Source organism: Archocentrus centrarchus, chromosome 1, assembly GCF_007364275.1.
Source record: "Archocentrus centrarchus isolate MPI-CPG fArcCen1 chromosome 1, fArcCen1, whole genome shotgun sequence".
In the NCBI taxonomy this organism is placed as follows: Eukaryota; Metazoa; Chordata; class Actinopteri; order Cichliformes; family Cichlidae; genus Archocentrus; species Archocentrus centrarchus.
Genome location: NC_044346.1, coordinates 24,581,329 through 24,596,967, shown reverse-complemented (window position 1 = coordinate 24,596,967; position 15,639 = coordinate 24,581,329). Strand labels below are relative to the sequence as shown.

Genomic DNA, 15,639 nt, shown 5'->3' with positions numbered 1-15,639 from the left:
AACACATCACTGATTAAGAATCCTCTGGACGACAATCAGAAGAATTCAAAATAATTCCACTCCATACTGTAATTCCACTACATTTTTCAGAGATATTTATTCAATGTAAACTTTTGGAAAGGCAGGGATGAATGAATACAGAAACCAAATAGTGAAGCATGTAGTTGCATTTGGCTAAAAAATAAGCATCTAGTGACGAGAGATAGCTTATTGCATCTTTTGCAACCAGGAGAGACGAAAAAGTCCTCGATTCTGGACACCGGGTACTTCACAAAGAATATTGATGTCTTTTTGTTTGTTTATTTCACCCCTACAGTAAGTGTTAAAACACTAAATTGTCATCAGAAAGTTTGAAGCATGCATACGCCAAAAAAAAAAAAAAGACCATATGGTGTAAATTTACAACAAACACTTGCATACACGCACATAAAGTGACCAACATGGGAAGACATGAGAGAGCACAGCAGACCTTTTGTTTCACACATTCACTGCCACTGATATAACAATGATCCGCTCAGGTACCAAACAAAAATAAAGCAATTTTTAAAAAAACTAAAGTAAATCCAGGCATTTGGCCATAAAAGGAAAACCTCCTCTCTGCAGGTGTGAATGCTCAACGTTTGTGCTGTTAAATAGCTCTGCAGTCAGCGGCGAAATGTGAATCGAATGTGGCCCTCTGGATGCAAACAAATCAAATGTACACACAGTCTATGCTATATACAGTATTTACATGTTCTTCAAAAGAATTACTTGTATTGCATATATTATGCATCACAAACCTTATTGTACCGAATGTGACACTAAATTGTTCATCATATCAATCAGATAGCAACCAAAAAAATAGCTATTTATGTAACTCAGCATGACTAACCAGCAGCTTAACTTTGTTTTGTTTTTTTCATATAAATATATTATCTTTACTTTGCACATGACAGATTAAGCAAATTAGCAATTTGGTAAAAAAATTAAATATTTCTTTGAATCATCCCCGAAGACAAACACAGTGGGATGAAAATGCAAAAAAATTAAATGTTTGCTTATTTGCACATCTCTCTCTTCAAAAAAAAAAAAAAAAAAAAGGGGGGGGGGGGGGGGGCTCTTTAAGCAACAGAACCATGAGAACATTTTCATAAAGTTTACAAAATGAATATGGGAAAACCAAATGTTCCGACTGGTCAAAATAGCTGTTATGTACCACGGGTAATGAGGGATGGACTGGACGCCAGCGGATCACCGTGTTTTGAGCAGCACTCTGTACATGGCGAAACCCAGCACTGCGAACACTGTGGCCCCAACGCTCGCTCTCAGCCAGAAGGTCGAGCTCTTCAGGTCTGCTTGGCTGACGTGTCTGTTAAACAGGGCGTAGAGACATAAATGCAGAGTGAATGGATATAAAGACTATAAAAACATGAGATTTCCTGTATCATATACCCTGTTTACTCTTGGTTTCAAAATGAGCTCTGGGTGATTGGGTTAAAGCAGCTGAGACAGGTGTGTGGCTGAACCAGTTGAATCCTTTTTTACTATTAATGGTTTATAAAAATATAATGTGCTGTAGGGCATACAAGAACAAGAACAAGAGCTTACAGTCCCCTTCACACTGTCATTTCAACAGTCTGTCACCAGTCCGGAGCCAGATTTGTTTATTGAGAGCTAGCACTGGGATATTCCAGCTGCTGACTGGCAGGACAAAGTCATTTGTGACCTGCAAAGGTTTGCAGAACAAGCTATAAAAAGGTACACAACTTCCTGAATTTATTAAATATTTTTCAGTTTTGTTTTTGTTGGGGATGCATCAGGACACACGAGTATTTACAATACAAAACAGGCCAAATGTATCCCAGATGACCCTGGTAAGTTGCTTGACTGATTGGTGTGTTTTGTTGATTGTTTAGTTTTGTATTTAACGCAGTCAACTTGGGACTGATCACACAAGAAAATGCATTTTAAAACCAAGTGTAAACAGGATCATGGATTATTCATTACCAGGACAGAAGTGATTCACATACATCTCATCCTCTTTAACATTTAAATAAAAATGAAACTACTTCTCTTCACCGTTTATCTCTCAACTTTAAAAGAAAAGTGCCAAACAGAACGAATAAGTAGTGACATTAGCTGTGAAGAAGGATCCCATAGAAGCAATTAACACAAACATTTAGAAAATATTGATGAATGGATGACAGAATAGGCAGAGAGCTGTGACATATGGAGACAGTGAAGCAAAAGCCAGTCAAACAGATGAGGGACTTGGAGGATTATAGTTATGGCATGAGACAGCGAGACCAGAAGTGAGTTGTGACAACTCTGTTAGAGGAGACGGCTGAGGCACAGTGACACGTGCAAAGCTGATACCGACAGAATGACAATGGGACTGAAATCAAACAATGAAAAGAAAACAACAAAAAAAAAATGACAGTATGATGAAGTCTTTATAAAAGGAAAGCAATACCACGATTAAGAAGAAAGAAAGCCTGAGAAAAATGATGACAGCTAAAAAGACTGGTGAGGGAAACGAACAAAACCAAATGGCTCCGAAAACATGAAACATAGAGAGAGATGCCAGGAGGAAGAAAAACAGTTCAACACTGCATTAGAGTGTAGAAAGGTAGATGCAATGTAGAAAAGAAAACAGCATGAAAGGATGGAACCTCAGTGAAACAAGATTAGATGCAAGCAAACATTATGTATGCCACTAGATACATTTAGACAGATCTACAGCAACACTAAAACCTTATGTTGCTGTTGTTCCAAATGAAAGTCACTAATATTGAGCTAAACTATAACGTAATCTAGTATTTTACTGTATATTTGTATAGGAATGACATTTGCATCCTCAAATTCAGTGATTAAGAATTTGAAGGAAAGAACTGCTTCCATTGGGTGAAATCTGCCTGCTGAGCTGTCTCATTACAAATGACAATACCACAAAAACAGTAACTTAATAAAGAATGAAAGAAGAAAAAAAAAAAGGCATAAGGATAAGAGAGAAGTTTGTAAGCGACCTTCGGAGTACGACAGCGTAGAGTTTGGCCCTGACCGTCTGCAGCAGCTCAGAGTTGAGGAAGTTCTGACACAAGCAGAATGTGCACCGGTTACAGGTGCACATGCAGCGCAGCCGGGCGTGGCTGAGGAGAGACACAGCGGAGACACAGACACACACATAATAGGACAAACACAACAAACACAAGGGGGACAAAAAAAAAGTTAGGAGCTGAAAGATGCCGCCACCATTAAAAGGGTCGAATGTAGCTCAGATCACAAGAGAGGCAGCTTGACAAAAAAAGGTTAAAGGTTAAATCTCCTTTTGAGATAGATTTGGAGTAGTTGGCGGTCACAAAGTTAAAGTCTGTGGAATTATATAATAGCACAATGTGCAGTGAGGTGATTTTGTGTTGACTGTAAAGTGCATCCTGACTGACATCACGCGTGAGAGGCTCTGAGAGAGATCAACATTACAGCTCAGCAGGGGACCCATGTATCCACAGTGGAAACGCAGCGGCATCACTAAAAGCAACACGTCCAGAGGCCAGCGAAGTGCATTAACGCATGTAGAGTGAAGCGCACGACGACAAATACTGACACTTGTAGAGAGCAAGAAGATCCCCAGAGGGGACCCTGGAAAATTACACAGAGCACAGCACTGTGTGCACTTAGATTAATCTTAACTATGTGAAAAAAGACCACTGAAGTGGGCTAGAAAATTAAAAAGGAAAAAAAAAAAAAAAAAAAAAAGTATTCAATGCTCCATCAGATTAATTTCTGCTGTTGGGTCATAAAGGGCAGAAAATCCTCAAGGAGTACAGGAGACACAATTAAAACTTTAGATTAAAAAAAAAACTGCTTTATTTAAAAGCAGCAAACTAGCACTCAGTGACTCAGCTACTTCATCACCTCAGACCCCACCATCCAGCAAGCACAGAAACTTCTGTTTGGAGCCATAACTGAGGATTTAGAGGACTATTTGGTCCACATTTCCAGACCAGAGGGAGGTATAAAGAATGCTATAAATTGTTTTAAAAACTCACCCAGCACCAGCAGCTTTAACAAAACATTACCAAACATAAGTAATATAGAATTTACACAATCATTTGAAGGAAACAAGTAAGCTACAAGATTACAGCCACAGTTAAAAAAAAAAAAAAAACTTCCTCTTCTGGGTGATGATTTTTACTCACCATCATATCCTTATATCATAGTTAAAGGGTTATCAATAATGTAGTGGTAAAATCAGATTAACTTTGTGCCCGGTACAAAAGGATAATGGTACAGTATCTTGAACAAAAACATATTTTCTACAAGTCCTATCCTATAATTCTTATTGTAATTTGGTCAGCTAATACCCTTGGTCTATACTGAATGTCAGAACTATAAAACTTCTAGTAAAACTCAGACAATGCCCTCCAGTAAAACACAATGGAGCTAAGTGGGATTAAGTTCAGTTAAAACTAAGAAATAATTGGATTTCTTTGAATTAATTACAAATCACAATGTTCTTAAATCAGTTACCTCTTGCAATCTTTGGGGAGTCTCGTGTGAATATATGTCTCGTACAGAAGCAATACATTTAAATAAAGTTGGTGTTTAAAATATCTGCATACATACGGGTACATGGCCATAGTGGTAAGCTTGGTGTAGATGTCTCTGTTGGGTGCTGAGGCTGTGCTACAGGTGAAGGTCTGAGGAGGTGGCATCTTGTGCCTCCGACAGAACTCCAGAGGACTGCAGCCATACATCTGCTTGACCTCCGGCAAGTCTGATTTTGCTGCAATCATCATACATGGCGTCTTGCTGTCCATGAAGTATTGCTGAGGGAGAACGACTCATTATTGAATGATCATGGTTATAGCACTTTTTCTGTAAGTGGATAAACGTCGTCTGTCTTTGGATATATTGTGAACACTAAAAACGGTTTTACCTTGAAAACTTTGGCGCAGTACTCAAAGGAGTAAGGGTTGCTGACATCATAGACCAGGCAGACAATGTCACAGGCCATATCAGCGTCAGACAGGTAGTCAAAGTCAGGAAATACTTCATGAAGCTGGAGAGGTGAGGTGGTCAAAAAAAAAAAAAAAAAAAAATCCATAAGTGGAGAAACTCTCTTCTAAATCTCTTAATTAAAATGCACCAAGGTGGAGGAGCACAGCTGAGTTTGAACTTTAGTTCCTTTATTTTGTCATAAATGTGGCACATCCCTACTGCAATTGCTACAAATACATTATTCTACAAGGTGCGATGATAAAGTTCTGTGACGCCGCTGTTAAAAGTCAAAACCATACCTGACTTAAGGTTGGGTGATCTCATTTTAATGTGGTATCACTGGGCATTACTGCACCACCTTCAGTGCTATTCTTACTTTCAGATTGCTTCCTAGAAGTCCTGTTTTGAGCATTCGTGTCTGGGATGCGTGTTGGAGCTCATCTAGTGTTTCAAAACAGAAACCCTTATACTTGAATTTCATTTTAGAGGAAAAGTTGCAGGGATACAAATCAGCAGACAGTGACAGACTGTCCAAGAAACTGTGGTTTTAATGCACTGGTGAGGGACAGACATGGTGCTGTTCTCCCTCAGACATCTCAGGATATTACAGTGCAACTCTGTGTTGACTATCAGACCCTGGTGGACGGATTCATGGTGCAACCCAGTGAATGTTAAAAACACGCAGAACAAAACGAGCATTCTCCTGTTTGTGCTCCAGATCTAATGACCAGGGCCGGAGTCTTCCACTAAGAGTTTAGTCAGAGAAGCGGTTTACATCAGCAGAGGGCCCCATAGACCTCAAAGTTGTGTTTCTTTGACACAGGCGTTGTTTTCTCTCTGTACAGGTTTAATGTCCATGATGAAATTGCAGGCACGCAAGTTGAGTAATTTGAACAGGGAGCAATCTAAAAATAGCAGCGGTGCTTTAAGCAGCTCAGAGGTACACAAGCACAGGGTATTATAGGGGGGAAAAAAATGACCAAAATTAAATGTAATATGGTTTTTACCGTTTGGGGGCATTTGTTGAACTTTGTGTTCAGACCTCACTTACACGCACACACACACAGGGTATAAATGTATACATATTGTGATTTACTGTACATCTTACAAATTACTGGGATATAAGCCAAATACTACTGGAAGAGTGAACTAAAAGTATCCCACCAGTTCAAACACAAATCCTAACCCAAGTCACTGTGATGACGACTGAAGTCACGACAAGCACACAATCATCCAAGGACAATACAGACTGAATCACACTCATGAACTATTTGTTCTCCAGCTGTCTGTAAGTGCCAAGAGAAACAGAGTTATTGTGCTTCACTGTGGATGCAGGACAGACGGAGTGCCTGAAGGGTGAACCTTTTTAACCACTGTCAAAACAAACAGTGCAGTCGATGTGCAAATCAATACTGTTTCAACTATTGACATTCATTTGCTAAATCTTTCCATTGAAAAGTGGCCACAACGGAGATATTCAATCTTTCTGCCTACACCTTCACAGCCACTGTTGCTCTGTAGTCTAACAGCACGTGCACTGTGTTTGCACTTTGCCAAAATAGGCACAGCAGTGCTAATGCATTTGTCAAGCAAGTACAAATGCTGGCTTGACAAAAGCATTAGGCGAACATGATAAGTAGCTTACTTAGAGTGAGCTAAGAACAGCCAACCTCAAGCTGAGCTGGCCTTGATGGATCACAGTTGACAACCTCACATACAAAACATCGTGGTACATACACAGTACAGAATCTAAGTATTTGGACTGTTACTGAAGGTCAGCTCATATATACTGCAATAAAATTATAGGAGCTACATTAAAGTGCCAAGTCTGAGTTTTAATTTCAGTAGTTTTATATCCAATGGAGAAAAAAAAAAAAAAAAACTGCATGGAAGACAGAGTCCACACTGCAAGGTCATAAAATATATGCACCTTTATGTGTTTTTATAATTAAAGCAGTGTGTCTGATACTCACGAGAAGGTATTTCTCCTGGCCGTAAACATATGTTGTGTTGATGGCATAGTAGGACCTGTGTTCCTCTTTTAGCGTCTTCTGGCGCTGAGAAGACAGAAGAGGTGGCGGTGTTAATTAAAACGTGATGTTAGTTACATTTTGACTACATGCACCAATGGAAAGAATCTACTTCAATCTATATTTGGAATAATCCCAAATTTGCCAGATTAAGAAGTTTAATTTAATCCTTCATTGGAATTCTTTTGATCCTTGCTGTGTCACAGAGGGGAAACGTTTATGAAGGAGCAAACACAGATTCAGCTGGAGCAAAGCAAAGCATCTTTTATGGCAAAGTATTCATTCATTTTCAGTTAAATGGCACAGCCTGCATTCTGATTCAGGCAGCCCCTTTTAAACCAACTGCTACACTCACATAATATACTCCACTTACAAATCCAACACACCCTTTTGATCATCATGGCACACCTTAGTTCAGTTCCCTCTTCAATATTAGACTCCATGCCTATGTGCACCGCTCACTCAATAGCTTTGCTGTGAGTGCTGCTGCTGACAGCACTGCAAATGTTGCACCCAGACTCTTACATCCAGGGACAGAGGATGACTGTGCTGGCATTTAGTTCTGCTTACCATGAGGTTTCTACCCAGAAAGGCTTGGAGGAAGCCACTCTTGCCACTGCCAATGTCTCCAAAGACATTACAGCGGAAGACGCCGCGCTGAGTCTGCTTCTTCTGCAGGTCAATCTTCTTATCCCTGGTCACTGCAGGAGGCAAACCACACACAAACACGGGTATCAGAGGATCAGGTAAGACAGCCACTGTGCACAACTCAACAAAGTCACTTCCATGCACAACTACATCGTGATAACTGTTGAAGATGGCATCGTAGAATTTACCTGTAATTCCTGATGCTTGGGACTCCTGCTCAGCAATTATGGAGTAACCAAGGTAGCCCAAATATTCCAAACATCTTTGGACGTCCAGATAAGTTGTTAACCTGAACAAAAGGCAAGCTGAAGGTAAAACACAGACTGGGCAATTGGAGAGTAATGTGAGTAATATTGTAAAGGTCCTCCTTTAGGTTTATTATCCACAGTTCATCCACAACATTAAAATCATCAGCTTAATATTTTGTAGTTCCCCCTCGTGTCATGGAAACAGTTCTGACACATCAGGGCATGGACACAGGACTTCTGGATGATTCCTGTAGTGACTGTCACAGACGTTGACTGTGGATCCTTAGGGTTATACGTGTTGTGGGGTGGGACCTCCATTAATTGGGCTTGTTTTGGCAGATCCTGCGGATGCATACTCAGTTTGGGAGTGTGGACACCACATGAACACTTTGGACTTTGTTATGTTCTCCTAGCTTTTTCCCAGCAGTTTTTGAAGTGTGGTGAAAAGCACTAGAAGAAGTGTCACTTCAGGTGTCAGTGGTTTTAATGTTGTGGCTGATCAGTGTACAGCATTAGATCATCTTTTATGAATACTACCAACAGAGCAACCCACAAGCAGAAACTGTTCAATACTAAACATATAAACGTGGACACCAGTTTAATGTCTACTTACGTCCACTGTGAGAGATACCCCTGATAGGTGATCCAGCCCTGGTCATTAGTGCAAACTGTGTTATTTACATCTGGGCCCCAGGGCATGTAGGGGAAAACATCAAACAAGTCCTTCAACTCCTCTGGTGACAAGGCACAGTCACGGTCCTAACAGACACAAGGATCAGTTACTGTGCACAGAAAGGAGAGCTGCATCTATGTAAGGAGCAGGGTGCACTCGGCAGGAATCATTCCCTGTAGGATTGTGTAGGTGAATGTAAACTGAACAAACTGCTCTAGTTTAACTGATTTCAGAAAAAGAACTGACTAAGCTTGCTGCCTGTCAGTTCTACCTGAGAAAACAAAAATGACAGCCTGAAGCACGCGTTCACAGCAGGACACTAATCACTATGACAGAAAGCAGATCTTGACACAAGCTGCCACTTTCACTCTTTGACTCTCGTTTTAACCTCGTGGCTAATTCTCCGTGTCAATCCCTCCTCGGCAGCAAGGAGTTACATCACACCTCAGCAGGTGGTCACACTTGACTGTGGGAATGTATTTTCTTAAGTGCTCAGCAACTTCTTGTATATGTCTCATCAGGGTGGAGGCTAAGGTAAATACAGAACCAGATGTACAGGATTGTACCTTATCATGTTTGTCAAAGACGCTCTGGAGGAAGAGGTAGGCATTGTGGTTGAGCTCAGTAGTGCAGCCCGGGGGAATTTTCAATCTGGAGAGGGAGAAATAACCCACTGTATATTCATATTTAACACGTAAGATAAACACAAGCATCTTTAACCATATAACAAACAAGCAAAAAAGGAAGTAAATGATTCAACAGAGTGCCACAAACCAGCTTAATGGAAATATGGTGAAGTGCAAAAGCAGAAGCAGATTTTTACATGACATTTTATTGTAGCTGCTCAGAGGTCAGAGTAAGACTCACGGAGGGAAGAGATAGTCTTGATTTAACTCGAGGTCATCATCATATCCGAACCTCCTCAGTACTGTCCAGGTTGTTTCATGGCGTCCTCGCTGAATAAACAGCGTGTGGAGAAACAGAAATCCTGGAGAGGCAAAAAAAAAAAAAAAACACAATCACAGAAATCCCACCATGACGAATACTCTGACACATGCTTGTACATATATAAGCATCAGAAAGAGGTCAGTCCAATCATTCCTACCTTTCAGAGTGAGGCCATTGTCACACACTCCATCAATCAAATTCTTCCTCACCACATTTTTCACATCCTCTAATGCCTGGGGCTCCAGGGGGGTGTTGAAGCACGTCCGCTACGGGCAGCCGGGCAAATGTTATTTTAATTAGCTATAAGGAAGTGGGTTCCCACCAAAAGGAAGAAACAATATCATAAATACCTCCGTTTTTAGCCAGTTTACCTGAAAGAAGTTGAGCTCGTTGTCATTGAGAATTCCATCGTTGTCTAGGTCTGACACTTTGAAGATTCGAGTGAGAGCTTTAACACAGAGTGGCTTCATCTGAAAATCACAGACACAAATCAAACGCTCTTTAAAACAAAATGACACTCTGCTAAGAGTTCAAATCCATACAAGCAGAGAACACTGAATAGCTCAAAGAGAGGAGAGAAATTCACACAGTGTATATTTATTCTTACATCTTTTTTCTCTGGACAGTACAGAGGACCTGTGGGGTGGAGAACTGCCTTTTGGGCATAGTAGAAAAGCTCTGAGATGTTCTTCAGGTTCTTCGCTGAACACTACAAATAATAAAGAAAAAGGAAACATGCATTCACATATATGCATGCTGTTCAATGCTGTAATGCAGTTCTAATACTGTAGCATTTAATTTGAAAGCCCCATTAATATGCAGGGTGAGGCTTCTTGATCCGATACACAAGTATCAGATGCGGCACTGTGCTGCTAACAGTCCGGCCAAAGTAGGGTCATCCCTGTTTACCTCCCTGTGTGTGTGTGGGTGGGTGTGTGCTTGTGTATACTGTGGTGTGCGAAAGCTACTCTAAGCAGTTGCCAGACATGGTATTAACACGCAGGATCTGTCTGAGTGGTGCGCCCGGTCTAATTAACCAGTCTGGAAAAAGGGAAAAAAAACCCAAACAGGTGTCAGGAGGTGCTAAAGTGAACTCAGCAGAAACAGCACAGGTGGGAGGCTTTGTTTGGGGTTTTTTAAATTTTTTAAAATCAGGGAGTTGAAGTTTGGTGTGCTCAGTTCATTCATTGAATTCAAAGTTCGAAACAGGTTACGGGTTAAACTTGTGGCCCTTTTCAGGTGCTCGTCTTCTTCCTTGCTTTAAATACACGTTCAGAAATGCAACAATTTTGAGTAAGTATGAAAAGGGAATCAAACACAGGACTAGTACGAATAAAACAAGACAAATTAGGTTAGCGTTCACAAGCAAGACAGCGATGAGCAATTCTGTTTCCATACTAACATGCGCAAAACTTTGATAATTTAACTGTTTCAATGAGACGTCTGTTAATCTGCCTCAAAAGCAACACTAACTAAAAAATGATGGACGTCATCACAATGAAGAAGAAAAAAAAAAAAACGCTGTTCTTCTTTGTTCCTGTAAAGATGGAAATTTCTGCTCAACAGTTACTATTATGTGCATTTCTTCCCCTCTTTAAGTTCAGTTTAAAGAGCATGAAATAGCATACACTGACATCCCTCTGTGTTAATGACCCCACTGTCCACTTGTTTCCTGAGCATCAAATCTGTGTCTGAGGCAAACTATTTAAATACTCAGTTGCAGATGATTGTTCTTACAACTTGTAATTCAATGTTTTACTGTTAAGAAATGATGGCGGTAGTAAGCAGAGTGGTGACTCACCTCAACACAAGTCTCTATCTCACTGTACTGGTTCATAATCGGAAGTATGGTCTCCATGCTGCTGTGCTCCACCAAATCGGACTTGTTCCCCACCAGGATCAGAGGAACCCTGGACACACCGACACCGCAGTACAAAATGTAAACATGTTAAGAGATAATCCCAGCTTGAGATACACTCACTGGCCACTTTATTAGGTACACCTGTTCAAATTATTAACGCAAATGTATGTTCGGCCAATCACATGGCGGCAACTCCACGCATTCTGGCATGTACATATGGCCAAGATTACCTGCTGAACTGAGCATGAGAATGTTCAAAAATAAATAAATAAAAGGTGACAGAATGTGGCATGGTTCTTGTTGCCAGACGGCCCAGTTTGAGTATTTCAGAAACTGATGATCTACTGGGATTTTCCCCACATAACCATCTGTAGGGCATACAGAGAATGGTCCAAAACAGAGAAGATATCCAGAGAAGTAGTTCTCTGGGTGAAAATGCCTTGTTGATATCAGAGGTGAGAGGAAAATGGTCAGACTGCTTCGAGTTGATAGGAAGGCAAGATGCAGGAAAAACATCTCTGAATGCACAACTGTGAATGAACGTTGAAGGGTGGAAAAATGTAGCCTGGCTGGATGAGTCTCGATTACCGCTGCAACGTTCGGATGGCAGGGTCAGAAACAACATGAAAGGATGGCTCCATCCAGCTGTGTATCAACACTTGCGGCTGATGGTGATATAATGGTGTGGGTGGATATTACTTGGCATACTTTGGCCTCTTAATACTAGTGGAACATAGTTTAAACACCACACCTGAGTATTGTTGCTGACCGTGTCCATTCTTTATGACCACAGTATTACCCATGTCACAAAGTTCAAATCATCTCAAACATGGCACTTAAATAGCCTCCATAGTCACCAGATCTCATTCTGATAGAGCCTCATGGATGTGCAGCTAACAAATCTGCAGCACCTGCGAGATCCTATCATGTCAATATGGACCAATATCTCTGAGGAATGTCTATGCCACAAAGAATTAAGACAATTCTAAAGGCAAAAGGGATCCAACCTGGTACTAACAAGGTGTACCTAATAAAGCATCCATGAGTTAAAAAGTAAAGTAATTCTTTTTGCTTACAGTGAAGACACTGGGAGGAAGAAAAAAAAAATCACATCAGCCTGTGACTGAAGGTCATCATTTTAAACACTAGCTGAATATTTCCATGGTTGGCTTCCTGCTACAGAACCTAGTATTTTGCAGCCGACTGCGCTGTGACGCACACAGCCACAAACTGAGAATTAGGTCCCCATCTTTCCCCGTAATTGCTGACAAACTAAAACCCAGAATATATTTCTCTACACACCTGCTGTCCTTGTCTGTGTTCTCTGTAATGAGGGGGATCCAGTGGCTCGTCACCTATGAAAACATAAGTAGATATGATAAAAGATTTTCTCAGTTCAGAGCGACAAGTCCTGTATCATGCAGTCACACCAGAGCCTTACATGTTATACAGTTTAACTGATATACAAAATAAATATGCAAATTCTGGCAGCAGAGGCAGCTCACCTTCTCTATGGATTTCTTGTTGTTGACAGAGTAGACAATGCAAATCACATTTGCCTAAAGAAGAGATCAATCCAGATCAACATTATGCTTTTACATGACCCTAAAAACTTTTAACTGAGCAAAGCATAACGCACGGACTCACCTTGGAAATCTCCTGAAATAACTGCTCATCTGTCTGCTCTGCCTCTGTTAACGGAAGATAAGCTTGCTCAAGTAAAACAAGAACACTCCCATTGTTTATTTATAACATACACACACAAAAAAAGTAATGTTCTTCAAATACCCGAGTAGTCCACAATGTGTGTGGGAACTCTCTCCGGTGTGACATCGGCTGGTATGGTAATTTCCTCAGCTCGATAGGGAACCTGGGACACAGGGATGTTTACAGCTGGCTACAGAGCTTCAGTAACACAATCAAATCAATGGTGCTAAAACCATAAAGCAAAACAAGGTGAACAGAGTGCAGATTCAACCCCAGTTGGGTACAGGAACAGGGAGGGGGATGATTTCCAGGCTCCGCAAAGGCAGATATTCATCAAGTTTCTGAAATAATAAGAATTTATTCATACCACATCCGGGAACTCCTCGCTGACCAGAGACATGATGAGAGACGTCTTCCCCACCTTGGCTGCAGATGGAGGGAGAGTCAGTTAAGTGACATATTTTGCGCGTTTAGCAAACCCTGATTCACACTGGCTCACTGACTCATTAGAATTAATGTGAGTGCTTGGGGAGTGGGAGCATTATTTATTCATTTCAATGTAAAATTCATTATCAATGAGACACATTGTTGTAGACATTAAAAAATGTTTTTTTAATTTAAAAAAGATGCGTGCTCCATCAATTATAGCCTTCATGTTTGAGTAGGGAGACCATGGGCTCAACTTTACAAGTCTCTCATTTCTTGTGAGATTCTTGCTCAAAAAAAAAAAGTGCCAATCTCTGAATGCATGGTTACTGAAACTTAAAGATGATCACCAGGCAGATAATAAACAGTTCTTGCAACAGAAACATGGAATAAACATATAACAATATAACAAAGTTTACAAATATTCTATTTAGCCTTAAACTCAGAAAACGTGGAGACAAACCAAAGTATTTCTTGCTGCACAGACATAACCTCAATGTGAAAAATATACATGACATTCCAGTAATTGAGGTGTTTAACAGGCAGAGGTCACCTGACAGAACCCAAGTTTCAAGGAGCTTTTAGGACAATATTAAAAACTGTTTTTATCTACATATTTGGCTTAGCTGCAATAAAGACTCTCTCTGCAAAGTGCAATGAGTTCAGTGCAGTGCACATGTGAAAGTGGGGCAAACAGACTACAATACCTCTGTGCAACATCAAAGAGGTTAACTGAGATTAGGTAAATAATGGAAAAGAAAACTGCCTAACTGCTCTAAAAAACAACAACAACAACAACAACAGGGAATAGCCTAACCAAAATAAGCTGCAATAACAGATACAGATAACTAAAAAAAACAGAAGGTAACATAAACCAGCTGCAGGACAAGTGGCCTGAAGTGAAAACAGAGCCCATCATGATGAAGACCCTGCTCAGCATCACATGCCCAGCTGTCTGGCAGCATTAGTGCAATTCAAAGTGAGCACTAAAAGCTGAGTCTGCAGTGAACGGACGCATAAGTAAACACAGCTTTACTTACGCTCTCCCACTAATAATATCCTCACGTCTTTGCGCATCTTCTCCGGCGTTGTGAACCACGTCGGCAGATCGGTCTGTGTGCAACATTTATGCTCCTGTATGGATGAAGGATACAGCCAGCCAGTTCTCCGCGGCCTGGCAAGCTTGCTAACGGCTACGTTCGCATTTCAGCCCCGGTTTGCTCTGCTTTAAAGCAAACGGCATACCGTTAGAGGTCCTCACGAACCGTTAGATGCCCAGATTAGCCCACACAATATTATTTTTCTGACTTCACTCCACCGTGCAGACAGGCAGCATTCAGTGCTGACACCATGATCAGCCAGATAATCACACAAACTTGACTGTTACCACACAGTCGGCTGCTAGCTCTCGGCCACGCCCCTCCTCTGTTCAGCTGGGTGCGTGAAGGCAAGATGAGCCCGCACAGGTCCGGAAAAAGTATCCTATCTACTCGCTCAAGAAGTGCGACATTAATCCGTGACTTTGAATGCGGACATAGATCTTAGCCCAGACTTAGCTCCGCTGTTTTGTTAACTCGCAGACTACAGCCTGTTTGTGAGCTCGCGGCAGCTCGGGAATATTTTCTTTGGTACTCGTAAAATGGTGCGGAGCGAGCCACCTTACAGCTTTATTTGTCTTTGAATTCCTGTCAAAAGGCTCCATCTGGAGGCAAGAAAATTAAAAGCAGCACGTTGAAACTTTGAGACACCGGGGGACATTTTTTCCCCCGTAAGGGGGCCATACTGACACAGATAAGGGATTTAGTTTTCCTTTTTAGGACATCGGGGCTGGATTGAGATGGTTTGTGGGCCTATTTTGCACACGTGTGCATTAATGTGTACTATAGATGCACAGTACTGGGCAAAAGTCTTGAGCTATCCCTCATTTCTTCATATTTTGTTAGGAAAATGGGGAATAGGTGCAGCAGTTCATTGAAAAATGTGGAAACACATACTGTATATAAGGAGAAAACAGAAGTTGTTCAATTCTAACGAGCTTGAAAGTCAATAATTGGTATGACCACCTTTATTCTTCAACACAGCCTGAACTCTCTTAAGCTGCTTTCTTGTATTTCTTTG

General features: G+C 41.0%; 1 protein-coding gene across 4 annotated transcripts; it reads right to left on the bottom strand.

Moving 5' to 3' along the window:
- Nucleotides 1–1,065: 1,065 nt before the first annotated feature.
- On the bottom strand, nt 1,066–15,066 carry rhot1b (ras homolog family member T1). Of its 4 annotated transcripts, none has more exons than XM_030734874.1 (20): nt 14,587–15,046; nt 13,463–13,521; nt 13,177–13,258; nt 13,036–13,079; nt 12,894–12,947; nt 12,691–12,743; nt 11,329–11,437; nt 10,135–10,236; nt 9,899–9,997; nt 9,685–9,793; nt 9,447–9,567; nt 9,146–9,230; nt 8,520–8,665; nt 7,847–7,947; nt 7,581–7,711; nt 6,954–7,037; nt 4,919–5,041; nt 4,606–4,808; nt 3,006–3,128; nt 1,066–1,348 (listed from the first exon to the last, which is right to left on the bottom strand). In XM_030734874.1, the coding sequence occupies exons 1-20, from the start codon at nt 14,645–14,647 to the stop codon at nt 1,231–1,233; spliced, it is 2,007 nt and encodes a 668-aa protein (XP_030590734.1). In that variant the 5' UTR covers nt 14,648–15,046; the 3' UTR covers nt 1,066–1,230. The 4 variants fall into 4 exon arrangements, with proteins under 4 accessions (XP_030590734.1, XP_030590753.1, XP_030590762.1 ...); XM_030734884.1 differs by having other exon boundaries at nt 1,231–1,348; nt 14,562–15,066; XM_030734893.1 differs by lacking the exon at nt 3,006–3,128 and having other exon boundaries at nt 14,587–15,066.
- Between the last annotated feature and the right edge of the window lie 573 nt (nt 15,067–15,639).